The 25,171-nt window shown below is 47.7% G+C and overlaps 1 protein-coding gene across 1 annotated transcript in view; it reads right to left on the bottom strand.

Annotated features, from left to right (window-relative positions):
- Positions 1-18,063: 18,063 nt before the first annotated feature.
- The window catches only part of LOC105467714 (BOS complex subunit NOMO1), a 63,728-nt gene continuing 56,620 nt past the window's right edge, over positions 18,064-25,171 (bottom strand). Inside the window, exons 29-31 of the mRNA XM_011717374.2 lie at positions 24,936-25,055; positions 19,123-19,215; positions 18,064-18,711 (exon numbers count right to left, since the gene is read on the bottom strand). Of these exons, the coding sequence (XP_011715676.2) occupies positions 18,580-18,711; positions 19,123-19,215; positions 24,936-25,055 (345 nt within the window). The 3' untranslated portion in view covers positions 18,064-18,579. The remainder of the gene's footprint in view (positions 18,712-19,122; positions 19,216-24,935; positions 25,056-25,171) is intronic.

Genomic DNA, 25,171 nt, shown 5'->3' with positions numbered 1-25,171 from the left:
ACTGTGCAGAGGAAACCTAGGAAAATCCAACGCAGTTACAAGGGATTGAAGCCCAAGCTGAACAATTTGCTGATTCCTCTGGTGTAAATATTTCCATGATGGCCAATTTCAAGCTACCAGTGTATGCCAGCTGGCTTGCAAAATTCCCAAAAATTTAATGCTTGGTTCTTGTGGACTGGTACAAGCCAATTCCAGCATACCACTAGCCAGAGGGTTATGGGCAGGACAACAAGGGCATCTGCTGCACACGCCCAAGGTCACACGACTGCAGAGAGCATGAGTGGCATCATTCAGCACAGTGGGGTATGATTCCAGGACTATGGTCTTTACATTCTACTGTGGTGGGTGTTATTCATCCTTATCCCTTGGCCATGCACAGACTGTGGTGATGAACTGGCATTGGGCAGGGGAAAGGAGATGCTGGTGCCACAAAGAAGAGGGCAGAGACATGGATGATTATTGAGCAGGATCTTGCAAATCATACAGTCTGGCTCCACACTGAATGCTGGACTCCTCCTGAAGCATCCCTTCCAAGTGATCATCCGGCCTCGACTTGGACAGTTCTGTGAAGGAGGAGCTCACCATAGCTCTTACAGAGGATCTGCCTCCTAGGAGTCTCGCATCACCAGACTATGTTGGGATTCAAACAGCCAACCGCCTGTTAAAGAGAAGTCATTGCCGTGTGTCCAGGGCAATAGATGGATTTGTCGCTGGAGGAAGGCACTTGAAGAATGAGCAAGCCGCTGGATCAGACACGTGGAGCAGATGAAGTGCCTGGGCCCAGACCCACTTCTGCAATGGCTCCTTTTGTCAAAGCCACTCAGCAAAAGCGAGACTATCCCATGATAAATGTTGATCTGGATCGCAGGCAGGGTTCTCTCGCTGACGGGGCTTCAGGACATCTCCCAGGCTGAAAGATGATGACGGTGCTCAAACTCTCTTGGGTATAAGAATCCCCAGGAAGTGCCCTGGGTCCCAGCCCAGATCTTCACTGTATAGGTCTGAGACTTGCCCTGAGACCTGCCTCTCTCTCAAGGTGGAGCCAGTCTCATGGGCATACAACATGCTCTGTTCTCATTATGTTCACATTCTTAATAATTCGTTTTTGTTTTTTTTTTTTTTTGAGACATGGTCTCACTCTGTCACCCAGGTTGGAGTGCAATGGCATAATCATAGCTCATTGCAGCCTCAACCTCCCTGGACTCAAACGATCCTCCCACCTCAGCCTCCTAAGTAGCTGGGACTACAGGCGCCCACCACTATGCCCTGCTAATTTTTGTATTTTTAGTAGAGATGGTGTTACATCATGTTGGCTAGGCTGGTGTCAAAACCCTGACCTCAAGTGATCCTCCTGCCTTGGCCTCCGAAAGTGATGGGATTACAGGCATGAGCCACCACCCCTAGTCTATTTTCACATTCTTAATAATTTTATTTAAAAAAAATTTTTTTAGAGACAGGATCTCACTATGTTGCCCAGGCTGGACTCACACTCCTGGGCTCCAGCAATCCCCGTGCCCCAGCCTCCTGAGTAGCTGGGACTACAGGCACATGCCACCATGCTTGGTCCTTAATATTTTTTAAAGCTAAAGACCCTGCATTTTTATTTTGCACTGAGCCTCATGTATTATATAGCTGGGCGCAGCTGGCAGTCTCCAAACCATACTTAAACAGCAATGGATTAAGGAATGATGTCAAGTGTAAATGTGAACACACTTCAAATAGTTCAGCTTACATTTACTGAGCACCTAGTATGTGCTGGGCACTGGTGCCAGGCAGGCTAGAACACAATGGTCACTGAGCCCAAAGGCTGTTCTCGAGGAATTCACAGGTGAGTGGAGGATCTTAGTTTATTCATTCAGCCTTTCTGTAGCTGGCAGTGTCCCTAGGGCTGAGCATCCAGCCTTAAACAAAAGACCAGGCTCTGCTGTGAGAGGACCTCTTAAGGGTGAAGGTTTCCGCCACCACCAAAAACTGGGGAATAAAGCTGAACTAAGAGTTAACAATAAAACAAGCACCTAATAGATCAGAATTAAGATTTTCAAAAATCAGAGACAGGCCCTGTAAAAGTATAAAGCTAGGCAACATAGCAAGACCCTATCCCTACCGATAAATAAGTAAATTAGCTGAGCATGGTGGCGTGTGCCTCTAATCCCAGCTACTTGGGAGGCTGAGGTGGGAGGATCACTTGAGCAGGGGAGGTTGAGGCTTCAGTGAGCCAGGATCATGCCACTGCACTCCAGCTTGGGTGACACAGTGAGGCCCTGTCTCAACAACAACAGCAAAAAAGCAAGATGGAGCCGTGAGCTCTGAAGGTAGACGTCTTCGAAAAGAGATGACATTTCTCTGAAATGAATTTTCAGTACCAAGAACCACCCTCAAACTAGAATAGCTCCCCAGTCACTGTCCTGTCACCCAGTTCTGCATTCTTCGTGGCACTTGTCACTAAGATGACCCCATGTATTTATCTGTGTGTTTACTTCAGCAACGTGTGTCTTCCCACTAGAATATAAGGTTCCGTGAGAGTGAGGACTCTGTCTTTTTTTTTTTTTTTTTTTTTGATAAGGGTCTCACTCTGTCATCCACGCCGGAGTACAGTGACACAGTCTTGGCTCACTGCAACCTCTCCCTCCTGGGTTCAACTGATTCCTTTCCCTCAGCCTCCTGAGTAGCTGGGACTACAGGCATGTGCCACCACACCCAGCTAATTTTTGTATTTTTAGTAGAGACGGGATTTTGCCACGTTGGCCAGGCTGGTCTCAAACTCATGACCTCAAGTGATCCACCCACCTCGGCCTCCCAAAGTACTGGGATTACAGGCGTGAGCCACCATGCCCGGCCAGGAGTTTGTCTTTTGGTATTCACTATATCCCCAGATCTAGACCACTGCCTGGCACATAACAGGTACTCCCTACATTTTTGTTGAGTGAATAAATGATTTTGTCCTCCCTGGTAAAGACAAAAGAGGAGGCTAAATTGCAGTTGATATGACTTAGCCAGATATACACATATAAACACTTCCTACCCTAAAGGATTGGGAGCCTGAAAAAGGCTATCGTAATAAACTAAGGAACCATGTTACAGCTAACTTGTTTTTAAAACGATAGCACCCAATGCTGCAAACACTGTGAGTATCTTTGTGATTGGATACCAACTCTTTGAAGAGCAATAAGGTATGAAGTGTCAAAAGCTGTAAAAATGTTCACTCATTAGACTTGGCATTCCCACTCCTGAGAATTTAAAGAAATAATTCAAGAGTAGCAAAGAGTTTTTGCATAAAGGTGCTTATTGTTTTATTATCAGGAAAAAAAAAAAAAAAAAAAAAAAAAACTAGAACAAGTTAACTGTCTGACAGTTGGTGTACATGGCCTGTAACCATGATCATTATGAAAACTCACTGGAGCCACACAGGAAAAAGATTATGATAAATGAAAGAAGTCACATGAAAACTAGAATATATATTATAGTTCCAAGTAAGAAAACCACTTACAAACAAGGGCAAGAACCGAGCAAGGAATCATGGGAATATTGTGTGTTGGAGACGGCGGGCTGCCTCTCAAATTTGGTCCTTTCCTTTTCCTGGAGATACCCCTTGGCCAGACATTTCGGAGTCCTTGCAAGTAGGGGGAGCCACAGGACTGGGTTCAACTCAATAGAAAGAGACCAGATGCAATGCAACACTTCCTGTCTGGCCCATAAAATCCTACCACATGGCCAGGCATGGTGGGTCACCCCTGTAATCCCAGCACTTTGGGAGGCCGAGGTGGGTGGATCACCTGAGGTCAGGAGTTCGAGACCAACCTGACCAACAAGGTGAAACCTCATTTCTACTAAAAATAGAAAAATTAGCTGGGCATGATGGCAGGTGCCTGTAGTCCCAGCTACTCGGGAGGCTGAGACAGGAGAATTGCTTGAACCTGGGAGGCAGAGGTTACAGTGAGCTGAGATCACGCGACTGCACTCCAGCCTGGGCAATGGAATGAGAATCTATCTCGAAAAAAAAAAAAAAATCCTACCACATGTTTTCCACCAAGTTCTGTCTCCAAGGTGACCTTGGAAGCCACACGGGGAAGGTGGCAGAGATGCTAGGAGCCTGAGCAGAGACCCAAATGACTATTAAAAATGTAGACCTACCCATCCTTATTCACCTGGGACCGCCCTGAACTATATCATAAGTAAGAAATAAACCCCTATTGTACATATGTGCACCATTAGAGTTGGGTCTATTTGTTACAGCCGTTTAGCCAACCCTAATCCATGTATACAGTGGCTAAAGTCGCTGAGATGACATGTTGCACAGACGTGAGAGTCAGAAGGACTTGAGTTCAAGTCCCAGTGATGACATTTACCATCTGTGTGACCTTGAGAAGCTGCCTAACTACTCTCAGACCATTTCCTCGTCAGTTTGTTTTGAGAATTGAATGAGAAAATTGCTATAAAGCCCTTAGCACTGCATCTAAGATGGGGAAGAGACAGTCAATGAATTCAACTTTCCTACAGCCCAGTTGCATCCCTGCCCTGCCCTGGTTTCTGAGAGACAGTTGCTGAAGCTAGTGTTAAAGTGAACTAAATATGGCCTGAGTGGGACTCCATACTTCTATAGTTGCGTCCTTGTGGACAAACTGCAACCTAGCTTAATAGGTAGACAAGATTGAAAACCTAACTTAGGCCGGGCGCGGTGGCTCAAGCCTGTAATCCCAGCACTTTGGGAGGCCGAGGCGGGCGGATCACAAGGTCAGGAGATCGAGACCACAGTGAAACCCCGTCTCTACTAAAAATACAAAAAATTAGCCGGGCGTGGTGGCGGGCGCCTGTAGTCCCAGCTACTCGGGAGGCTGAGGCAGGAGAATGGCGGGAACCCGGGAGGCGGAGCTTGCAGTGAGCCGAGATCGCGCCACTGCACTCCAGCCTGGGCAACAGCGTGAGGCTCCGTCTCAAAAAAAAAAAAAAAAAAAAAAAAAAAAGAAAACCTAACTTAGGAGTATGCTCCTGTAACAATAGCTGAGTCTTGGCCAATCCCAGAGGCCGTAGTTCAACCACTCATATACTGCTGAGTGTTCAAACTGTACTCAAATAAGGCAAATGCCAACTTGTAACAATCCAGCCATTCTGTACTTCGCTTCTGATTTCTGTAGATCATTTCCCTTCTTTTGTCCATAAACCTTCTTCCACCATGTGGCTGTGCTGCAGTGTCTATGAATCTGCTGTGATTCTGGGGTCTGCCCAATTCGTGAATCGTTCGTTGCTCAATTAAACTACTTTAAATTGAATTCGGCTGAGGTTTTCTTTTATCACTAGTTTGAGCTGGTTTTCTAATGTTTGTAAACGGGAGTGCTGACGAATATAACCCTGCTCCAAATATTAACATCTTTCTCCCAACCCATCACCCAGACAGAAGTGGTCCAGCCTGGGCAACCCTAGGAGGAGGCTAGCTCTCCTCTAGAAGGCTTAGGATGGAGCCAGTGGGCAGTAACTGGCTCACTGTCTCCTGCAACTTAAATCAGAACCAGGTCCAGAAACCAAGTTGACCCCCAAAGAGTCTTTCCCAAAATATGGCTCCATGCCCATCTCAGGTCAGGCTGCGCTGTTTTCCCGGACAGAGAAGTCCCAGACAAGCAGGCAGTGGTCAGTGGGCTGTGCCCAGGCTGAGAACATTTCCCAGAGCAGATGGCATCTCTGGCAGTCCCTCAAAGCCAGCAGAGGCCAAGTCATGTCCAAGAGGCGAAAAGGCCCAATATGATGGAGACAGTCTACAGTCCCCATGAATAAGGGATCCTGATGCCTTCCCTATGTACCAGGTAGTCACTGCCTGAGGGGCCCAGAGCAGCAGGAGGGCAGAGCCAGCCTGGGCAGGGGCACTAGGCCAGAAGTGGGGCTCACATCTTCACCACACACACACACACACACACACAAATGCATATGCACACAGATAGTTACATTCACACATCACATACATGTGTACATTTCCTTGCAAACTCAACTTCTGCTGATAGCACAACAAACAATGGGGCCACAGTGTAGCATGGAGGAAACCCTGGAGTCTGATCTCATTTTTTTTTTTTTTTTTGCATGTGTCAGGGGATAAAGATATTTGATAAAAATCTTTGAGTCACATCCCCACCAGTCCCTGCCTACCTGTAGACCCCAACAAGCCAGCTTCATGGCCCCTCAGATACCGCCTCACCGGGTCCCCAGGGATTGACCTCAGTCCTGGAAATGCGGAAAGATCTGTATCTGTAACAGCTGAGACTGGTGGCCTTCTGCCAGCTTTCCTAGAGGCAGAGCTGAAGACGGGGACTTGGGTGGATGTGTTTTGTTTTGTTTTTGTTATTCTGTGTTTTTTTGGTTTTTTTTTAAAGGGACTTTCAGGAGAAGGGCGGTGAGAGCTACAGGATGCAGAAGGGGACAGAGCAGAGTGAGAATGTGGTCCCTTAAATTCCCACCTTGACCTATCCCATGAGCAGCAGAGAGCACACCACAGGATCGTCTGCACCGTGGGGCAGGGACCAGCCGCTCCTGTTGCTGTATCGGTTAATCACTGGGCCATTACTGGACATGGCATCCCATCCCAGGCAACATGGCTCCCATCTGAGGATGATTCTCTAGAGAAGGACAGCTGTGAGCTCACAGCAGGTGAGGCTCCAAAAGCAGCTATGCCAGTCTGGACCTCAGGGGAAGGGGGACTTCACCTCTTGGCAGGGATGATTTTCAAAACATTGAACTCTTGACATGGGGGAGCACTGACCAATCAGAACAGACACTGTGACCAAACAGTGGATACCAGTGGAATGTCCACGCTGCCTCTGTGAAGGGGCAGTCCCATGAGCCAAGCTCCAGACCAGCTGTTCTGGGAGCACTGCATCATTGCACTGAATTCTCACAACCGCCCCATAATGCTGGGACCACCCCCATTTTCCTGCCCAACAGCCTCAGTCTCATAGACACTAGGCGGCTCTCCCAGTGTCACACGGTCCAGTCAACAACGGGCAGAACTCGCACTCTGATCTGTCTGGCTCCAAAGCTGCTAAAAATTTTCCACTTGGCCTCACTGGCTTGACAGAGATTAAAAAAGAAGGCAAGTCCTACTTTCCAAGAGACGCTAAGGTCCCTCGGCGACGCTGGATCATGATTTTATCATGTTCAGAGGGGAATGAAAGGGACAGAAAACAAGCGATGTGTGATCTCCTGTCATGTCAAGAGACGCTCTTTTCAAAGAAAGGTACATTTCGCAGAATCAATACGCTGTGGGGCCTCAGAAAGCTGAGGCAGACACACAGCCCCAACTCCTGCATGTGGGAGCCCTGTTACAAGAGACGGCAGAAATTAAACTGAATCACCTGGAGCAAGTAGGTTGTAAATGTTCAATATTAATGACCCACCTCGGCCCCGAAGAAGAGAGCATTAGGCTTTGTCCAGCTGTGTGCTCTGTTGTTAAAAGACCAACTTGTGGCCAGGCACGGTGGCTCACACCTGTAATCCCAGCACTTTGGGAGGCAAAGGCAGGTGGATCACCTGAGGTTAGGAGTTCGAGACCAAACTGGCCAACATGGTGAAACCCCGTCTCTACTAAAACTACAAAAATTTGCTGGGTGTGGTGGTGCGCGCCTGTAATCCCAGCTACTCGGGAGATTAAGGCAGGAGAATCACTTGAACCCAAGAGGCGGAGGTTGCAGTGAGCCGAGATCGCGCCATTGCACTCCAGCCTGGGCGACAAGAGTGAAACTCCATCTCAAAAACAAACAAACAACAAAAACAACAAAACTTGTGCCTTGATGGGCATTCCTTTCCCTTCTTGCTAAGGGTTGGGATGATGGCAGAACTGTGTCCACTGTCCTGGAGGTTGACCAGCTTTTTCTGTAAAGTGCCAGATAATAAATATTTTGTGGGCCACACGATCTCTGGTGCAACTACTTGACCCTGCCATTGTCATGCAAATGTAGTCATGGATGATAATAAATGCATGGGTGTGACTGTGTTCCAATAAAACTTTATTTATAAAACAGATAGCTGGCCAGAGTTGGGCAGTGGGCAGTAGTTTGCCACCCCCTGCCCGTCCTATTCCTTGGCTTTTTTGGGTACACCAAGGAGTGCAATCTCAATGCTGGGGTATTTTATGGCCACTGGACATAACCATAACCTGGGCCTTTTGTCTGTGAACCTGGGTCATTGGCTACGGTGAAGGTCGGTCAACCGAGGTTTAGACAGCCCAATACACATTCATGCCCACAAACCAAACCAGGAAAATGATGTGCCAAGTTGAGTATATGACACTGTTGGAACTCAACTGTTTTTGTTTTTTTTTAATAAATGTTTAAGTAAACTTTTTATTTTAGAACAGTTTTAGAAAAATGGTGAAAGCAGTACAAAGAGTTTCCACGTATCCCACAGCTTGATGCATTATGAACTAAAGTCCATGCCTTTTTTTTTTTTTTTTTTTTTGAGACAGGGTCTTGCTCCGTCACCCAGGCTGGAGTACAGTGGGGTAACCACAGTTCACCGCAGCCTCATCCTCCCCAGGCTCAAGCGATCCTCCATCTCAGCCTCCCAAGTAGCTGGAAATACAGGTGCATGCCACCATCCCCAGATAATTTGTTTTATTTGTTTGTTTGTGTTTTGAGACAGGGTCTCCCTCTCATTGCCCATGCTGGTATACAGTGGCACGATCATGCTCACTTGCAGCCTTGACTTCCCAGGCTCAACTGATCCTCCCATCTCAGCCTCCTGAGTAGCTAGGACTACAGGTGCACACCACAAGCCTGGATAATTTTTTATATTTTTTGTAGAGATGGGGTTTCACCATGTTGCCCAGGCTGGTCTTGAACTCCTGGGCTCAAGCCATCCGCCTGCCTCGACCTCCCAAAGTGCTAGGGTTACAGGCGTGAGCCACCACGCCCGGCCACTCCGATTGCCTTAGTTTTTGCTTAATGTTCTTTTTCTGTTCAGGGTACCACATGGAGCATTTTGAGAAGTGCTGATCAGGTATTTTGTAGAATGTTCCTCAACTGGGATTTGGCAGATGCTTTTCTCATCCTTAGTCTTGGCTTGTGTGTGTTTCGAGGAGGACCACAGAGCTTAAGAATCATTCTCAGCACTCTGTATCAGGCACGCATTCTCTCAAGATGACTTGCCACTATTGATGTTGACTTTGATCACCTGGCTGAGGTAGTGTCTGTGTTCTCCACTGTAAAGTTACTCTCTCCTCTTTTTTCACACTGTACTGTTTGGAAGAGAGTCACTATGCACGGCCCACACGTAGGATGTGGGGAGTCCACTCCATCTCTGTGAGGATGGAATAGCTATATAAATTACCTGGGGCCGGGCACAGTGGCTCACACCTGTAATCCCAGCACTTGAATGGGAGGCTGAGGAGGGTGATCACCTGAGGTCAGGAGTTTGAGACCAGCCTGGTCAACATGGTGAAACCCCGTCTCTAAAAATACAAAAAATTAGCCACGCGTGGCAGTGCATGCCTGTGATCCCAGGGACTCAGGAGGCTGAGGCACGAGAATCACTTGAACCTGGGAGGTGGAGGTTGCAGTAAGCCGAGATCATATCACTTCACTCCAACCTGGGCAACAGAGCAGGACCTTGTGTAAAAAAAATAATTAATTAATTAATTAATAATCTGGAATTCTTCTGACTGGGAGATTTGTCTCTTCTCTCTTATTTATCTGATCATTTATATCAGTATGGAATCATGGGTATTTATTTCATTCTTTGAGTTCTACTCCAATACTACTTTTTGGGGGCTCAAATTGTTCTGGCTTTGATCCCGGGAGCTTTTTCATTGGCTCCTGTGTCCCTCTGAGATGCCTCATCACTGCAGCAGTTTCATTTTGTTTCATTTCGTGCCTCCTCACCCTGTGACCCTACAAGATGCTTCAGGTTCTTCTTAACTATTTCCTCCCTCAGTCTCCCAGGATCGACATTTGTTCAAGAAGTCTGGTTCCTTTTATGGGAGAATGGTATTTAATGGAGAACACAGACCTGGGCACTAGAGGTTTGTTGCTACTGGGGTGTCCTTGCTTCTAGGCTCTCTTCGCTGACAGCCAGGATTAGTAACATATCTATAAATATTTCTCTATGCAGCCATCTGTATCTATACTGAGCTAAACATGTGTTCACACTGATGCCTGCCACTCTAATCCACTGCCACATGGATCACTCTAGCCTTGCCTCCTTTACCAACCTGTAAACCTCCCACCCCCCACCGCCATCCACTACTTGATGAACTTCCGTAAGCATGTGAGGTGGTTGGTTATGGAAGCCATTTTCGACCTATATATAAGATGGCAGTTTCGTCTGGTTTCTCCTAAATAGAAGACAAGTGTGAAATGGTAACATGGTGTCCGTAGGAGTCATATGGATGGACCATGGCCAACTGTATTATTAAGGAATATTCATGCATTCATCCATCCATTCATCCATCCATCCATCCACCCATTCATTTACCAGTGAATGAGTAAAACATTAGGTATTCACTGCACCATCCTCTCCTGGACTTCCCCCTACCTCACTGGTCAATTCCTCTCCGTCTCTTGAGCAGGGCCCTCCCTGCCCATCATCTGAAGGTTGCACTGTCCCAAGGCTTGGCCCCCAGCCCTCTCTTCTCAGTCTTCAGAAGGACACCTATTATTCAATCCTGTGGCTTCATCTGTCATCCAAAAACACTCCCAGCTCACCACGTCTCATCTCCAGCCGTGATTTCTCACGCAGGCTGCAGACTCAGGTGTCTGATAAGCATCTCAAACTCATGATGGCCAAAACAGAACTCTCAATTTCCCTACCCGTCTCAGTGGTTCAGCCAGAAACAAAAGATTAACTTATCATTGATTCCTCCCTTCCCTCACCTCCTGTATTAAATACATCAGCAAGACCTTTCTGCTCGATCTCTGAAGCGTAGCCCCAAGCTCACCACGTCCTGCCACTGTCACTTCCATCACCCTAATCCAAGCCATTGCTGTCTTTTGCCTAAACCAACGCAACATCCTCCTTGCTTCTGTCTCTACCTTCATTCTTGCTTCCCAATAATCCAATCTCCTCAAAATTTAAAGAAGCGATTATTTAAAAACATACATCGGATCACTCCCCTTTCCCTACTTAAACCCTCCAATGCCTTCCATTGCAATTAGAATAAAATCTAAACTCCTTTCCAGGGCCTCCACATGACCCGGTCCCTGCCATCTTTCTCATCTCTTCCTCTCAATCACTTGGCTCTGGCCACCCTGGCCTCTCTGCTATTCCTAAAACTCACGGAGCTCATTTCCTCCTCAGGCCCTTTGCAATTACAATCCCCTCTGCCTGGGCAGCTCTTCTCCCAGATCTCTGCATAACTGGCCCTTCCCCTCCTCAGGTCTCAGCTCAAATGCTGCCTCCTCAGAGAGACCTTCCATGACATCAATCATCCTCTGTCACATTGCCTTGTTCTGCTTCTTTTTTTCGTAACACCTGGCATTATCCAATAACTTCTAACGTGCGTGATCACCGTTACTCCTCCATCAGCATTGTGCTCCTAAGAGCTGAGGCCCGGTCTCTCTCACACCACTAAACCCCCAGTACGCCAAGCAGCACCCAGCGCAGGGGCGATGCTCAGTTAATACTCGTTGAATGAATGAATGATGCCCCCCCTAAAACTAAACTTTACAAAGCACCCACTAGACAAGAGGTTAGAAAATGTTTTCTGGGCTGGGTGTGGTGGCTCAGGCCTGTAATCCCAGCACTTTGGGAGGCTGAGGTGAGCAGATCATCTGAGGTCAGGGTTTGAGACCAGCCTGGCCAACATGGTGAAGCCCTGTCTCTACTAAAAATGCAAAAATTAGCCAGGCATGGGGGCAGTCACCTACAATCCCAGCTACTAGGGAGGCTGAGGTATGATTATCATTTGAACCCAAGAGGCGGAGGTTGCAGTGAGCTGAGATCACACCACTGCACTCCAGCTTGGGTGACAAAGCAAGACGCCATCTCAAAAACAACAATAACAACAAAACGTTTTCTGTAAAGGCCCAGATAGTAAGTATTTTAGGCTTTCTAGGCCACCTGGTCTTTGCCACAACTACTTACCTCTGGCACTGCCAGGTAAAAGCAGCCATAATCTGCAAATGAATGGGCATGGCTGTGTGCTCGTAACACTTTATTTATAAAACAAAAACAGTGGGCCATAGTTTGCTAACCCCTGCGGTAGCCCAGTCTAAGTCTTGAACATCATCTGTGTAATTAGTTCACAGTGAGGAGTTCACCGCTGTCATAATTACTCATTCCATGAATGCATGCGGAGTACCAGTCGCCACTCAGGTGAGGCATTCTTGAAACTCTGAGAGGCAAGAAGCAAAATGTTCTTTCTCCACACACAGGCCCACTCCAGTCCATGAAAACGAAGCAAGAGAGTTGCAGGCTGCAAGTTTGATCACTGAGCGGCTGCTAGCCACCTCTCCCCCTCAGCTCCAAGAGCAGAAACGGGATGAAAATACAGCAGCTGCCGGCTTCTGTCCTCTTGCCAGCTGCCTCTCTTGCAAGACTAGACAGGGAGGGGCAGCCGCCAGTCTCCAGAGGCACAGACTCTGCACAGAATTGAGGATCACTTGTTCCAATGCATTCATCTTATCTTACAAAATCTTCAGATTACAAAAAGCACACGTAAGAAGGGCTGCTGTTCCATTCACACAGTGAAATATTGTGCATCCGAAAGAATATGTAGATGGGTGACACCTTAAACAACCCCAGGATCACAGACATTTAAATTTCTAGTAGAAGGGGTGAAATTTAAATGTCTGTGATCCTGGCTGGGCGTGGTGGCTTTTGCCTGTAATCCCAACACTTAGGGAGGCAGGTGGGAGGACTGCTTGAGCTCAGGAGTTCAAGACCAGCCTGGGCAACCTAGTGAGAGCTCATCTCTACAAAGATTAAAAAAAAAAAAAAAAATTAGCCAGGTGTGGTGGTGCACTCCTGTAGTCCCAGCTACAAAGCAGGCTGAGGCACCATGATCCCTTGACCCGGGAGATCAAGGCTGCAGTGAGCTGTGATGGTGCCACTGTACTCCAGCCTGAGGAACAGAACATGACTTCATCTCAAAAAAAAAGTTCATATTCCAACCAAGATCCCACCATTGTATCACGAAGCATAAACACCCGCCCCCACTGAAAAAGTACAAGGAAGCCAGCCATATCATATCTTCCCCAACCTCAGCAAGTTCCAGGGCAGGAAGAGTCTCGCCACCCCAGCACACAGTAGGCCCACTGGAAAATGAATGTCTCCCTTCTCTAGGCATTTCATGGTCATGGGCAGAAAATCAGGTTCATTTTGCTAACGAAAGAGAAAGCCAAAAATGGAGGGTGATTTTTTTTATTTTTGGTCTTACTCGGTCGCCAGGCTAGAGTGCAATGGTGCGATCTTGGCTCACTGTAATCTCTGCCTCCCCAGTTCAAGCAATTCTCATGCCTCAGCCTCCCAAGTAGCTGGGACTACAGGCACCTGCCACCACGCCCAGCTAATTTTTGTATTTTTAGTAGAGACAGGGTTTTAGCACGTTGGCCAGGATGGTCTCGATCTCTTGACCTCATGATCCGCCCGCCTCAGCCTCCCAAAGTGCTGGGATTACAGGTGTGAGCCACCACACCGGGCCTGGAGGGTGATTTTGACCAGGCCTTCTCATCAGGTTTTGGAAGGAAGTGGAGCTGACTTCTCTTCTGTTGCTTTTGCCCACCCAGGACCACTTGTTCCCCTGGGTAATACAGCACCCCAGGCACAGGGGCCGTCTGTCACATAAGCATGGGCGTGGCTCATGTGTGGCCAGGCCCCGGTGATTCTGGAAAGGTTGCCCATAAGTCATTTCCCTGTCCCAGGACTGGCATGTGATGCGGTGGGATGGAAGCTGTCCTTCTGCTGGGTCTGCAGATAGGGCCAATGTAAAGGCCGACATTGCCGGATGATGTCAGAAGCAGAACCCATAGGCAAAAGCCAGCTTTCCAACACTCCACTCTCAGTTCCCTGCCATCTCCACTTCTGTGGATGTGTGCCCGGCATCTGCCTCTGCCCCTGCCTCTGAGAGCAGTGACTGAGCAAACAGTCCTGGACCCAGCTGAAAGGATGGGCCTGTCTGTTTCTAGCAGCGTGGTCTTTCGGAATGCTGATTCCTGAAAGAGTTGGAACCAAGGGAAGCAGAGTCAGGAGGTGGAAATTGAGCCTGGGTCCAGCTATGCACGAAGCCAGACACTCCTGGATTTCTCCGTTACTTGATCAGAGAAATGTCCCATTTTGCTCAAGCTAGTTGGAGGTGGATTTCTGTTACTTGAAACCAAAAGAGCCTTAACTAATACACAACTAGAAATGCATCCATGGTCACTGCCCATTCATGTGACAGACATTTATTGAGCACTATTCCATTTGCCTAATGTTGCATAAGTTACTCCCAAACTTAGAGGCTTAATACAGTCATAGAACACATTCGCAGATCCTGTGGGTCAAGAATTTGGGAAGACACTGTAGATTGAACTTTGTTCTCTGCTTTCTCTTTCTTGGAAAGAGAGGACGTAGCTTGAAGTCAGTACTGACTTGGGACTGTGTGTAAGGCATATCCGTGCTTCACTGTCACTATGTTTTTAAGTTTTCTAAAATTAAAACAGCTCATTTTAGAGGGAAATAAAGAACCCGGGAAGAGCTCAGCTGGGCAGCACTGACCTGGGGTCTCTTGAGTGGTGGAAATCGGATGTCAACTGGAGCTGCACTCATCAGAAGGCTTGACCGGGGCTGGGAAATTCGCTTCCAAGCTGGCTCATGTGCAAGCTGTACAGGCTGGGGGCCAGGGGACTCACCCCTCCCCACGAGACTGCCTGAGCACCCTCACACAAGGCAGTTGGCTTCCCGAGAGCCAAAGTGCAATGCCTGTGACGACCTAGCCCGAGAAGTCACACATCATCACTCACTTCCGCCACTTCCCACTGGTTGCCCAAAGCCAGCCTGATTCAGTGTGGCAGGGGACCATATAAAAAGGCAGTGTGGATCCCTGGGGGCCATCTTGAGGCTGGCTATGTACTACAAACACCCCCCACATGCCAGGGATTGGACACACAGCCCTTGACCCCCACTGAACATCAGCCTAAACAGAAGGCAACCAAGCAAACATTATCCCCCAAACTCTTTCCAACTCATACTTCAAGGTGGCCCCAGCTTTTAAGTAAAGGGAATTGTGCCTAATAATTATTCCTACTAAGGAACTAGATCTCAGGGTCTGGTCATGCAGCTCTTTGGTTACAGAAACAACACTGATGAAATAATCAAAAGTCCTCCACCATTCTCGCCCCCAGCCATGAACCTGTCCACTGCACACACTGCTCCACGTCACTGTGCCTTTCCTAACTTTACTACAGCTTATGCCTGCCTCTCCTGTATGACATCCATGTGACATCCATCTCTAAACCTCTGAGTCATCCCTAGACAAGCTGGCACATGACTACATCATCTCATTTCACACATCAAGGGCAGGAAAACATAGTGGTTAAGAACTCTTGGACCTGGGTTCAAACCCCTGCTCTGCCACCTGACAGCTGCCAGATTGTTCAGCCTCAGTTTCTTTCTCTGAAAAATGGGGCTGGAAGTATACCTGCTTCATGAACTCATGAAGCGTCCACATGCATGCAAGGGTGCGCCATGGTGCCTGGCACACAGTAGCTCAAGAAAGGCTGGTTGTGCCTGCTGGTGTGCTTGATCCAGAGAGGCAATCACTCATTTGTTTTTTCCTTATTTCCTGAATCTTTGTTTCTCGCTATTTAGGCCATGAGAGTTAAGCACAAGGACTGCCTCTTCCTCCAGTCATCTCACCAATCCTTCCACACACACATGCACATACACACACACACACACAAACACACACACACACACGTTCTCATGCCACCTTCGGCCCTTCCCATCTGCTGTAACCCCAGAAAATTGAAGTGAAGCCATTGCCTTAGAATGGCACTGCCCTGGCCAAGTATGGTGACTCATGCCTATCATCTCAGCACTTTGAGGCAGAAGGATCACTTAAGGCCAAGAGTTCAAGACCAGCCTGGTCAACATAGCCGAGACCGTCTCTACAAAAAAATAAAATAGTTTTTAATTAAAAAAGAATGGCACTGCCCTAAAGCTCCTCATCAAGGATTTATGGTTGTTTTTATGGCCACTTTAATAGGCAAAAATGTGGACAGAACAGAGTTCCCCAAGAACCCGCCATCTTAGACCATTTTTTTTTTTTTTTAATTCCTCAGCAAACAAGTCTCTCATATGACTTTTGTCCCATTCCAAATCTAATAACAGGCCGGGTGCGGTAGCTCTCACCTATAATCCCAGCACTTTGGGAGGCTGAGGTTGGTGGATCACCTGAGGTAAGGAGTTCAAGACCAGCCTGGACAATATGGTGAAACCCAGTCTCCACTAAAAATACAAAAAAATTAGCTGGGCATGGTGGTGGGCACCTGTAATCCCAGCTACTCGGGAGGCTGAGGCAGGAAATCGCTTGAAACCGGGAGGCGGAGGTTGCAGTGAGCTGAGATCACCCTACTGCACTCCAGCCTGGGCCACAAGAGCAAAACTCCGTCTCAAAAAAAAAAAAAAAAATCTAATAACATTGTTTACTTCTCACAGGAGGATCAGAGGAGTTCTGTCCTGAGATTGCCAGAAAAATGATGAACAGAAAATTACATACAACCAAACAGGCCCAACTTTCAAATGGATTGAGAATGACCCACACAAGTTCCACCAAGGCCAAGGGAGACCTGCAGCCAGCGATGGGGAAAGCCTGCCACTTACTGGCAGCCTCCGGAACTGGATGGAGTGTATTGACACTTAATGGTATCTTTCACAAGCTCTTAACCTTTACACCCCGTCAATAAAAATCCCATTAACATTCAAAAGGGATGTTTCTGGGAGTCCACTTGGAATAAGAGTTGGAAAACACTCCAAGAAAAGGATTCTGTATTAATACCACATCTGTCCCAGATCTTCAACACTGTTCACTTTCCTTCCACGGTGCCAACACCAAGCTAGCTGATAGGTGGGAACAGGGCAGCTCTGCGGTTGGCCCCCAAGAGCCACGGAGTCCCCCAAGCTGACCCTCTGCGGGGGTAGTGGCACCTAACAAGAACTTCCGCCTTGTTTTCCCTCTGTCCGTGCTTCGTCCTTTTGGACTCTGCTCACGCATCATATCCAGAAAGCTCCCTGAGCTCTCCGGTGGGATGAGAACTCTGCTCTGTGCTCCTGGGGTCCCCATGTTCCTCCACCTGGAGGTCCTCGGCTCACTGCATTACCCCTGTCTACTTACTGACTTGCCTTCTACCCAGTGATGGGCCATGTGCTGTGAGGGCACGCGCTGTGTGCCCATCTATTCGTTCCTGTGTGCATGCGTTCATTCATTCCTTACTGAATACCCACCACGTGCCAAGCATTGGGGTACAAAGAACAAGGCAGATGGAGCCCCCTGGCCTCTTCCAGCTTGCTGTAGAGTGTTGTCTACTCTACTCATCCTCACATACCCATGCCTGTCCTATGCGGCACCCAATAAATGTTGGATGCATGGCTGTGTCCCCTCCTTCAGTATCACCTAATTAACTTAATGACTTCCTGCAAGGATTAAGTTCATGCTGTTAAAATGCTGTGACTTCCTCTGGATCTCTCAGGCAAGCCGGCAACCTTTAAGCCTCACCCGGCCGACGTAGGCATTTTGTTTGGCCAAAGTGTGTAGTTATTTTTAAAACACTGCATTTGTGGCTAATGTTTAAAATTGGGAAAATTTCATAGAAATCTTTTTCTGGCTTCTCTAGAAAAGTGAACGCACATTTCTGCGCAGCAGGGGTGAGCCAGAGTTGAGTACCTAAGCTTCCTTTAGACGTGGTGGGAACACTTCAATTTGCCACAATCCCCACTATCTCCGATTTCTCTATCACTGAGGCCAAAAGCAGCTGGGATTATGTCGACTGAGCTGGTGTTTGTCTTGCCCTAGTCAGCTTCACTCAAGACTCTGACTTGCTCTACATGTGGCTTAACTGAAGACCCCGGGGGTTACGCGCATGCCATCCAAGAAATACATCTGAGATGAGCTACAACACAAATGAATGGGCCATTTTATTGATTTTTACCTCCTAACATAGCCTCCTAATAGTGGATACAGGGTGCTGTGGTTTCCAGCAGGGATCTCAGATGCAAAGGGAAGTGAAGAAAACAGATAAATTCCTAGGGTACCTCACCATGGATCCAAACACCATGTTAACTGGAACTCTTCTTGCAAACGAAGGCTGAAGATCAAGAATGACATTCTCACACCACAGCACAGCTTAAATACTTCTTTGACAAAAATAATAAATTATATTTGACTCAGAAAATAAATTCTGTTCAGCAGAGTGACAGGAGGGTCCATTCATTGCATTGCACGAGGGGCCATATGGAGGGGTGAGGATGGGTGCAGGATGCCACAGTGATGCGGGACACGGGGCATGGGGCCAGCAGCACAGGCTGAAGTTAGCTGACGCATGCTTTTGGCTTTATCCCATGGGCAGGTGGCAGCCGGACCCCTGGCTGTGGCCTGTCCCAAGTGAGACTGCAACTGCCCCTTCCTCCTCACGTCCGCCTTGTCTTCTGTTTCTTGGCTTGTCTCTTTGCATCTTCTGGGCCGCTATTGTCAGAGGCTGCCTGACCGAGCGCGCGGACTCCCTGCAGCCGGCTTGTTAACTGCAGCAGCAAAGGAATGAGCTGGAAAAGAGAACGTGTGAGAGAGAGGGGTACAAAGAGGAGGCTTCTGCCAGACGAACAGCGGAGCCTCACTTCTCAACACACCTTCTTCAGACATGAGCAGCAGCTGCCATGTGCTAATGGGTGGGTTTCAGTTCAAACGAGGCAGGCCGCTGTACTAGGGATGGGCTGGCCTTTCTCTGGGACCAACATGTCCCTAGAGGTGTTCCAGGTTTAAGGATTAGGAGATGTTACAGAAGTTTACAGCCTTGAAAGGAGACCTAAGAGTGGACTTGAGGCCTTCAGGGGCCCTCCCGACCCTGAAATGTGTTTTCTGTGACCCTGGATATCCCCCTGCTATCACTCCTGCAGCTGTGAGGACTCGCTCTCCCTGACACGCCTGCCGTCTCCTGAGGCCTCTGCATTTCCTACCTTGTCATGGTTGTAACCGGCCAGCAGAACCAGCAGCGTCAGTGGCAGGGCAATGTAGGATCCTTGTGCGATGTCCTGTTCAGGCAGCTTCCTCTGCAAACACCGAGAGCCCTGTCACTCCTCACCAAGGCCGCACGCTTGTCCATCATCCATCTTCCACAGTATCACAGCCACCACCCACCCAGCCTTCCAAAGTGGCCACCCGAGGACACCCAGGGGCCCTCATGATCCAAATTCTTTCTATCCAAAGGAAGAAACCAAAGTGATTTGGATATGTTTTCCCATGAATCCTCTTCTGCCCAAACTCTCACTCTATTTGCTTCTGAAACTCAGGGACAAAGAGATTCCAATGACAAGGCATTCCTCAGCCTCTGAACGTTCCTCCAAACCGAGGGAATGAAAAGATGCAGCTATCAGGGAGTCTTGGTGGTTGAAAAGCAACTGGGTCTCAGTTTGTTGAGTCCCAGCAACTTGCAGGGACTTAGTCCCACAAGGATGTATCAAGAACCTACTGTTCTAGGCCCAAGGCACACAGTGAGGGGCAGCTATTCCCAGCCAGTACGACCTAGTGAGGAAGCAAAGCAGGCACTGCTACCAGCATCCCTGTTGCCATTCTCCCTTTCTCCCAAGAGAACCCCCAACTTTTATCTGGGCCACTGAGAATACAGACTACCTTTCCAAGCCTCCCCTGCAGCCAGGCGCAGCTCTGGAACTAAATTCTGGCCAATGGTATAGGAACAGAAGCAGTAAGTGCCACACCCTGACTGGACCCTAGAGGAGAAGTGGTGTGCCCTCCCTTTTGCTGGGTGGACAGCATTTGGCCAATTGCCCCATTTTGGAGAAAAGCAATGCACTGGAACGGCACAATGAGACAGAAGGGGCATGGGTGCCCTGACGCCTTGGAGCTACCAGACTATCTCTGCACTCGTCACTCCTGGATACTTGACATGAGACAGAAATTTCCATCTTGCTAAAGCCCCTGAAATGCTGGGTTCTAAAGCATCAAGTGAACCTAGATCCTATTAGCCCACTCTACTCCTATAAAGGAAACAAATAAATGAAATGAGAACTTTCTAGTCATGATAAAAACAAGTTAATGAGCCAGACCAATGTTTTCAGTGTAGGGTACCGGGACACCTCTCTCAGGAGGTTCCCAAGGCCGCAGCTATTTTCATGACAATAGTAAGATGTGATGTGCCTTTTCCACCTCATTTGTTCACAAGTGCACAGTGGACTTTTCCAGAGGCTACGTGCCCTGACGTCATCACGCTCACAACTAATGGAATGCGTGGCTTTGTGGGTTCTCGTGTTTTCAACACCTGTTTTAATTTCTAATATGATAAATACACACAGAGATAATCCATGCAAACTCAAACTCTTTGAAATCCTCAATAATTTTTAACAGTATAAAGCGGTCCTGCAACCAACCCATCCGAGAACTGCTAGGCTAGAAAGTGACTGTGGGGGACACTGTACCTGGGATGCCCTTTCATAAATGAAAGAGTAAGGGCAGGAACAGATTTCCATCTCCAACTGCCTACTCCTGTATTTTTGGACATCTCTTAGATCCCAACCCATTTTTCCACTGAAGTAAACACTTAAGTTTAATTCAGGCCAGGCGCGGTGGCTCATGCCTGTAATCCCAGCACTTTGGGAGGCTGAGGTGGGCAGATCACCTGAGGTCAGGAGTTCAAGACCAGCCTGGCAAGCATGGTGAAACCCCATCTCTATTAAAAATACAAAATTAGCCAGGAGCGATGGTGCACGCCTGTAATCCCAGTTACTCAGGAGGCTGACACAGGAGAATCACTTGAACCCAGGAGGCAGAGGTTGCAGTGGGCCAAGATCATGACACTGCACTCTAGCAGGGGCGACAAAGCAAGACTCCATCTCAGAAAAAAAAAAAAAAAAAAGAATAAATATGTAAATAAAAGTTTAATTCAGCAGGAATTAGAGTGATTGAGTGTAGGCTCAGGTCCCAGGCCTCACTGGGTAAACTCAGGCAACCACGCTGAGACTCAGTTTACTCAACTATGACATGGAGATTGTATGAACAACACCCACTAGGGGTGGATGCTGTGAAACTCGATGAAATGAGTATGTGAAATACTCAGCAGTGCACAGAATACTGAGTCAAATCCAGTCGCGAGGCCGCGGGCAGTCACAACAAAGAAGGAAACCCATGTGCTTACAAAGCCCCCATGAACGTGCAATGCTGAGCCACTCATCACGAGGAGGGCAGAACAAGGCGGAAACCACGTGGCTTGAGACAAACTGCCTCACCTGAGTCCTGGTTCTGCTGACTAACACTCGGGAAGTGACTCAATGTTTCTGGGCTTCTGTGGAAATGGGAGGAACGGCACACCTGCTCGAAGGCTTACTGTAAGGATCAACCTGTGAAGGCCCTGTGCAGGGTGGTACAGAGCAGGCGCTCCCTTCATTCATCACTTGGCCCTGCTCGGGAATCCAAGCCCCGGCAGGCACAGTTTCTCACATTCTCCAAAGTGACAGGCAGCAGCTACGACGTTGGGCTGCTCGGCCACCACCAAGCAGTGTCTCTACATTCCTGCCACCGGCTCTCAGGTGTGTCCCTGAGCCCAGATGAGCTGTCTGCTAGGGGCTTCTGAGAATGTCGCTGCCTGCAGCTGTCAGCGGCCTCCACAGAAACCTCTCCCGCCCGCTGGGGCCACAGTGCAGCCCCAAACAAAGGTAAGTGGGTCTTGCATATGCTTACCTTTCTGGCACTTTCTTTTTTTTTTTTTTTTTTGAGACAGAGTCTTGCTCTGTCGCCTAGGCTGGAGTGCAGTGGGGCTATCTTAGCTCACTACAAACTCTGCACCCCGGGTCAAGCAATTCTCCTGCCTCAGCCTCTCGAGCAGCTGGGATTACAGATGCGCGCCACCATGCCTGGCTAATTTTTGTATGGTTAGTAGAGATGGGGTTTCACCACATTGCCCACGGTGGTCTCAAACTCCTGACCTCAAGTGATCCGCCCACCTCAGCCTCCTAAAATGCTGGGATTACAGGCGTGAGCCACCGCACCTAGCCCTCTCCGGCACTTTCTAACCAGGTCTCCGCTGGGAAGAACAAGGAAGCGCTTCCTCCTGGGTCATGAGAAAAACTCTCTTGTTTAGGTATGGTCATATTTACAGGCTCACTGAGCATGAACCACTCTTCACAGAAGCCCGGAATCAGCAGCAGAGCTCTGCTCAAGCCCTAGCTCTGCTCCGCGTGAGCTGGTGACCTTGCGCTGCTCACATCTCCTTCTAGGTTCCCATCTTCTCATCTCTAAATGAGAGGTATTTCCTGTCCACCTTCCATGCAGGATGGCGTTTAAAAAGCATGAAATGGCAACTGGATAGCATATGGAAAAAGACAATTTGGAGCCATACTTCACACCTATACCAGGAAAAACTCCAAATGGATAGAGAAGTTTAAATGTAAAAAGAGAAATCGTAAAAGTCCCCCTGAAAAAAAACACGATAAATTCCTATAAAAGCTGGGAAGGAAGAAAACCTTCCTATGACTTTAAAATCCAGAAGCAATAAGAAAAATATCAACACATCTAACATAGAAATAAAGTAAATCTTTGCATAAGCCAAGTAAAAAGATAAACGACAAACTGAGAAAAATACGTACAACAGACATTACAAAGGGTTAATATTCCTAATATACAAAGAGCTGAAAACAGTTGAAAAAGACCAAAAATTCTACAGAAAATAGGTTAAACAGTTCACAGAAAATACAAATGGCTCTTAACCACATGAAGAGAGAGAAATGCAAATTAAAAGTACACTGAGATAATATCACTTCTCATCTATTAGACTGCAAACACTGAAAACTTTGACAACATACTCTGTTGGGGAGAAAAGGGTATTCATTCACTGCTGGCGGGAATACAAAACAGTAAAACCCCACAGAAGGGAAGTGGCCGGATCGATCAGAATTCCGGATGCATTTACCCTTTGCCTCAGCAATTTCACTTCTGGGAGTGTGTTCCAAAGAGAGACTGACGAACATTCAAAAACATGCATGCACGAGGCAATTCGTTAAAGGGTTATGTGTAATATTATGTGTAATAGCAGAAAACCAGTAACAACACAAAAGCCCCTCAACCTGGGGCGAACTGAAAATCCTACACGTAGTGCCAGGATCTGAACGTGTCTGTGCCTACCGAGTTCACAGGCTGAACCCTAATCCACAACGTGATAGTATCAAGACGACACCCCTTTTAGGCGGTGACTCAGTCAGGGATTAATGCCCCTATCAAAGAGGCCTGAGGGAACTGGTTTGCCCCTTTCCGCCTTGTGGGGACACAGCTAGGAGGCACCATCTGTGAAGCAGACAGCAAGTCCTCGCCAGACCCCAAATCTGCCAACGCCTAATCCTGGAGTTCCCAGCCTCTAAGACTGTAAGAAATAAATGTTGGTTGTTTATAAGTTACCCAGTCTAAGTTACAAAACAGCAGCCCGAATGGCCTAAGACATATGGTATATCCACACGGAGGAATGCTGTGCAGTTATCAAAAGAGGGATAAGGAGGATCGGAAGATATGGTTCCATTTACAGCTATATTTTTTGAAAACAAGAAAATTCTTATTCTTCCCACTGAAAAGGCCTAGAAGCAATGACCAATACAGTAGCTATGAGGCCAGATTTTTGTTTTTTAATGCAGACTTTTGTGCTACACTTTCACCCCCTGTCAAATTCAGAATCAGAAGTCCTGAGGCTGAGCCCTGGACTCTGTGTTTGTCATGCCTGATGTGTCAGTTTAATCATCAGGTGACAATATTGCACCTGAGCTTTAGGAATCGCTAAATACTTTTATCAAGAAGATGAAAGATACCTGTACGTTTTGTTTGTTCCACTGTTCCAGTCTATCGGATACAGGACAGACTGTATGCAACAGATACACATATTGCATATAGTAAGGGCCACATATTGTACCGAATTAAGCGATAAATTAAGTTTCTTTTAACCCACAGGTATTCTGTCCATCTGTTGTTGGGTTTTTTTTTTTCCTTGCAATTTACTTGTCAAACAAATCAGGCGCCAGGTGTTTATCCTGCATCCCTGTGGAGTCATTTGTGGCTCCTGGGTCCTCTCTATTTCCTGTAAAGTAGCAGTTGGTTCTAGAGGTTTGAGTGGCCATGTACCATGTGTCCCCTCATGGAGGAGCACACGTCAATCCAGCAACGGGGTAGTGGTGTCCCTCCTCCCCCAAAATCATTCCTGAGCCACCGATCTAAACAATTACACTGCTCTTGTTACCAGTTTCCTCCTCAAAGGAAATCGCAGGCATCAGGGCTCAGAAAACCTAAAAACAATCTGGGGAAGCCCAGAATCCAGAAGGCAGAATGAGAAAGTGACCCAGTGCCAGGAGCCCTTTAAATATCTGCCCTGCAACCTGCAGTCTGGAGCATAGGTTGTACGGCACACCTTCTCTCGCCACCCCATGGATTGTTTGGATTTGTTTTGTTTTGTTTTTCTTCTTCCGGAGAAAGGGTCTCACTCTGTTACCCAAGCTGGAGTGCAGGGACATGATCATGGCTCATCGAGGCCTCGACCTCCCAGGCTCAGGTGATCCTCCCACCTCAGCCTCCCGAGTAGCTGCGACTATATATATATAATCCACCACGCCCAGTTAATTTTTGTATTTTTTGTAGAGATGGGGTTTGACCATATTGCCCAGGCTGGTCTGAAACTCCTGGCTCAAGAGATCCAACAGCCTTGGCCTCCCAAAGTGCTGGGATTACAGGCATGAGCCACCAAACACAATCCATTATTTTTTTTTAAACTCCGTCTTTTACTTACCGTGGGATTAAAAATCAAGGTGATGTGTTTATGGTAGCCCACTGCGGTGAAAGAAACTTGAGGCAAGATGTAGTCATACTGGGATCTGGGGAGTGTGGAGTCCAGAAGCACAACATAGTTCTATACACACATGGGAAGAAGTTATTTTTAAAAGGACAGCTCTGGCAAAGCAAATGAAAACTAAAACCTAACATATGGCTGTGATGTAAAGAACTTTATGTTTTTAAAGAAATCCC

This window comes from Macaca nemestrina, chromosome 18 (genome assembly GCF_043159975.1).
Source record: "Macaca nemestrina isolate mMacNem1 chromosome 18, mMacNem.hap1, whole genome shotgun sequence".
Classification (NCBI taxonomy): Eukaryota; Metazoa; Chordata; class Mammalia; order Primates; family Cercopithecidae; genus Macaca; species Macaca nemestrina.
The sequence above is the reverse complement of the archived record's forward strand: the minus strand, read 5'-3'. Positions and strand labels throughout refer to the sequence as shown.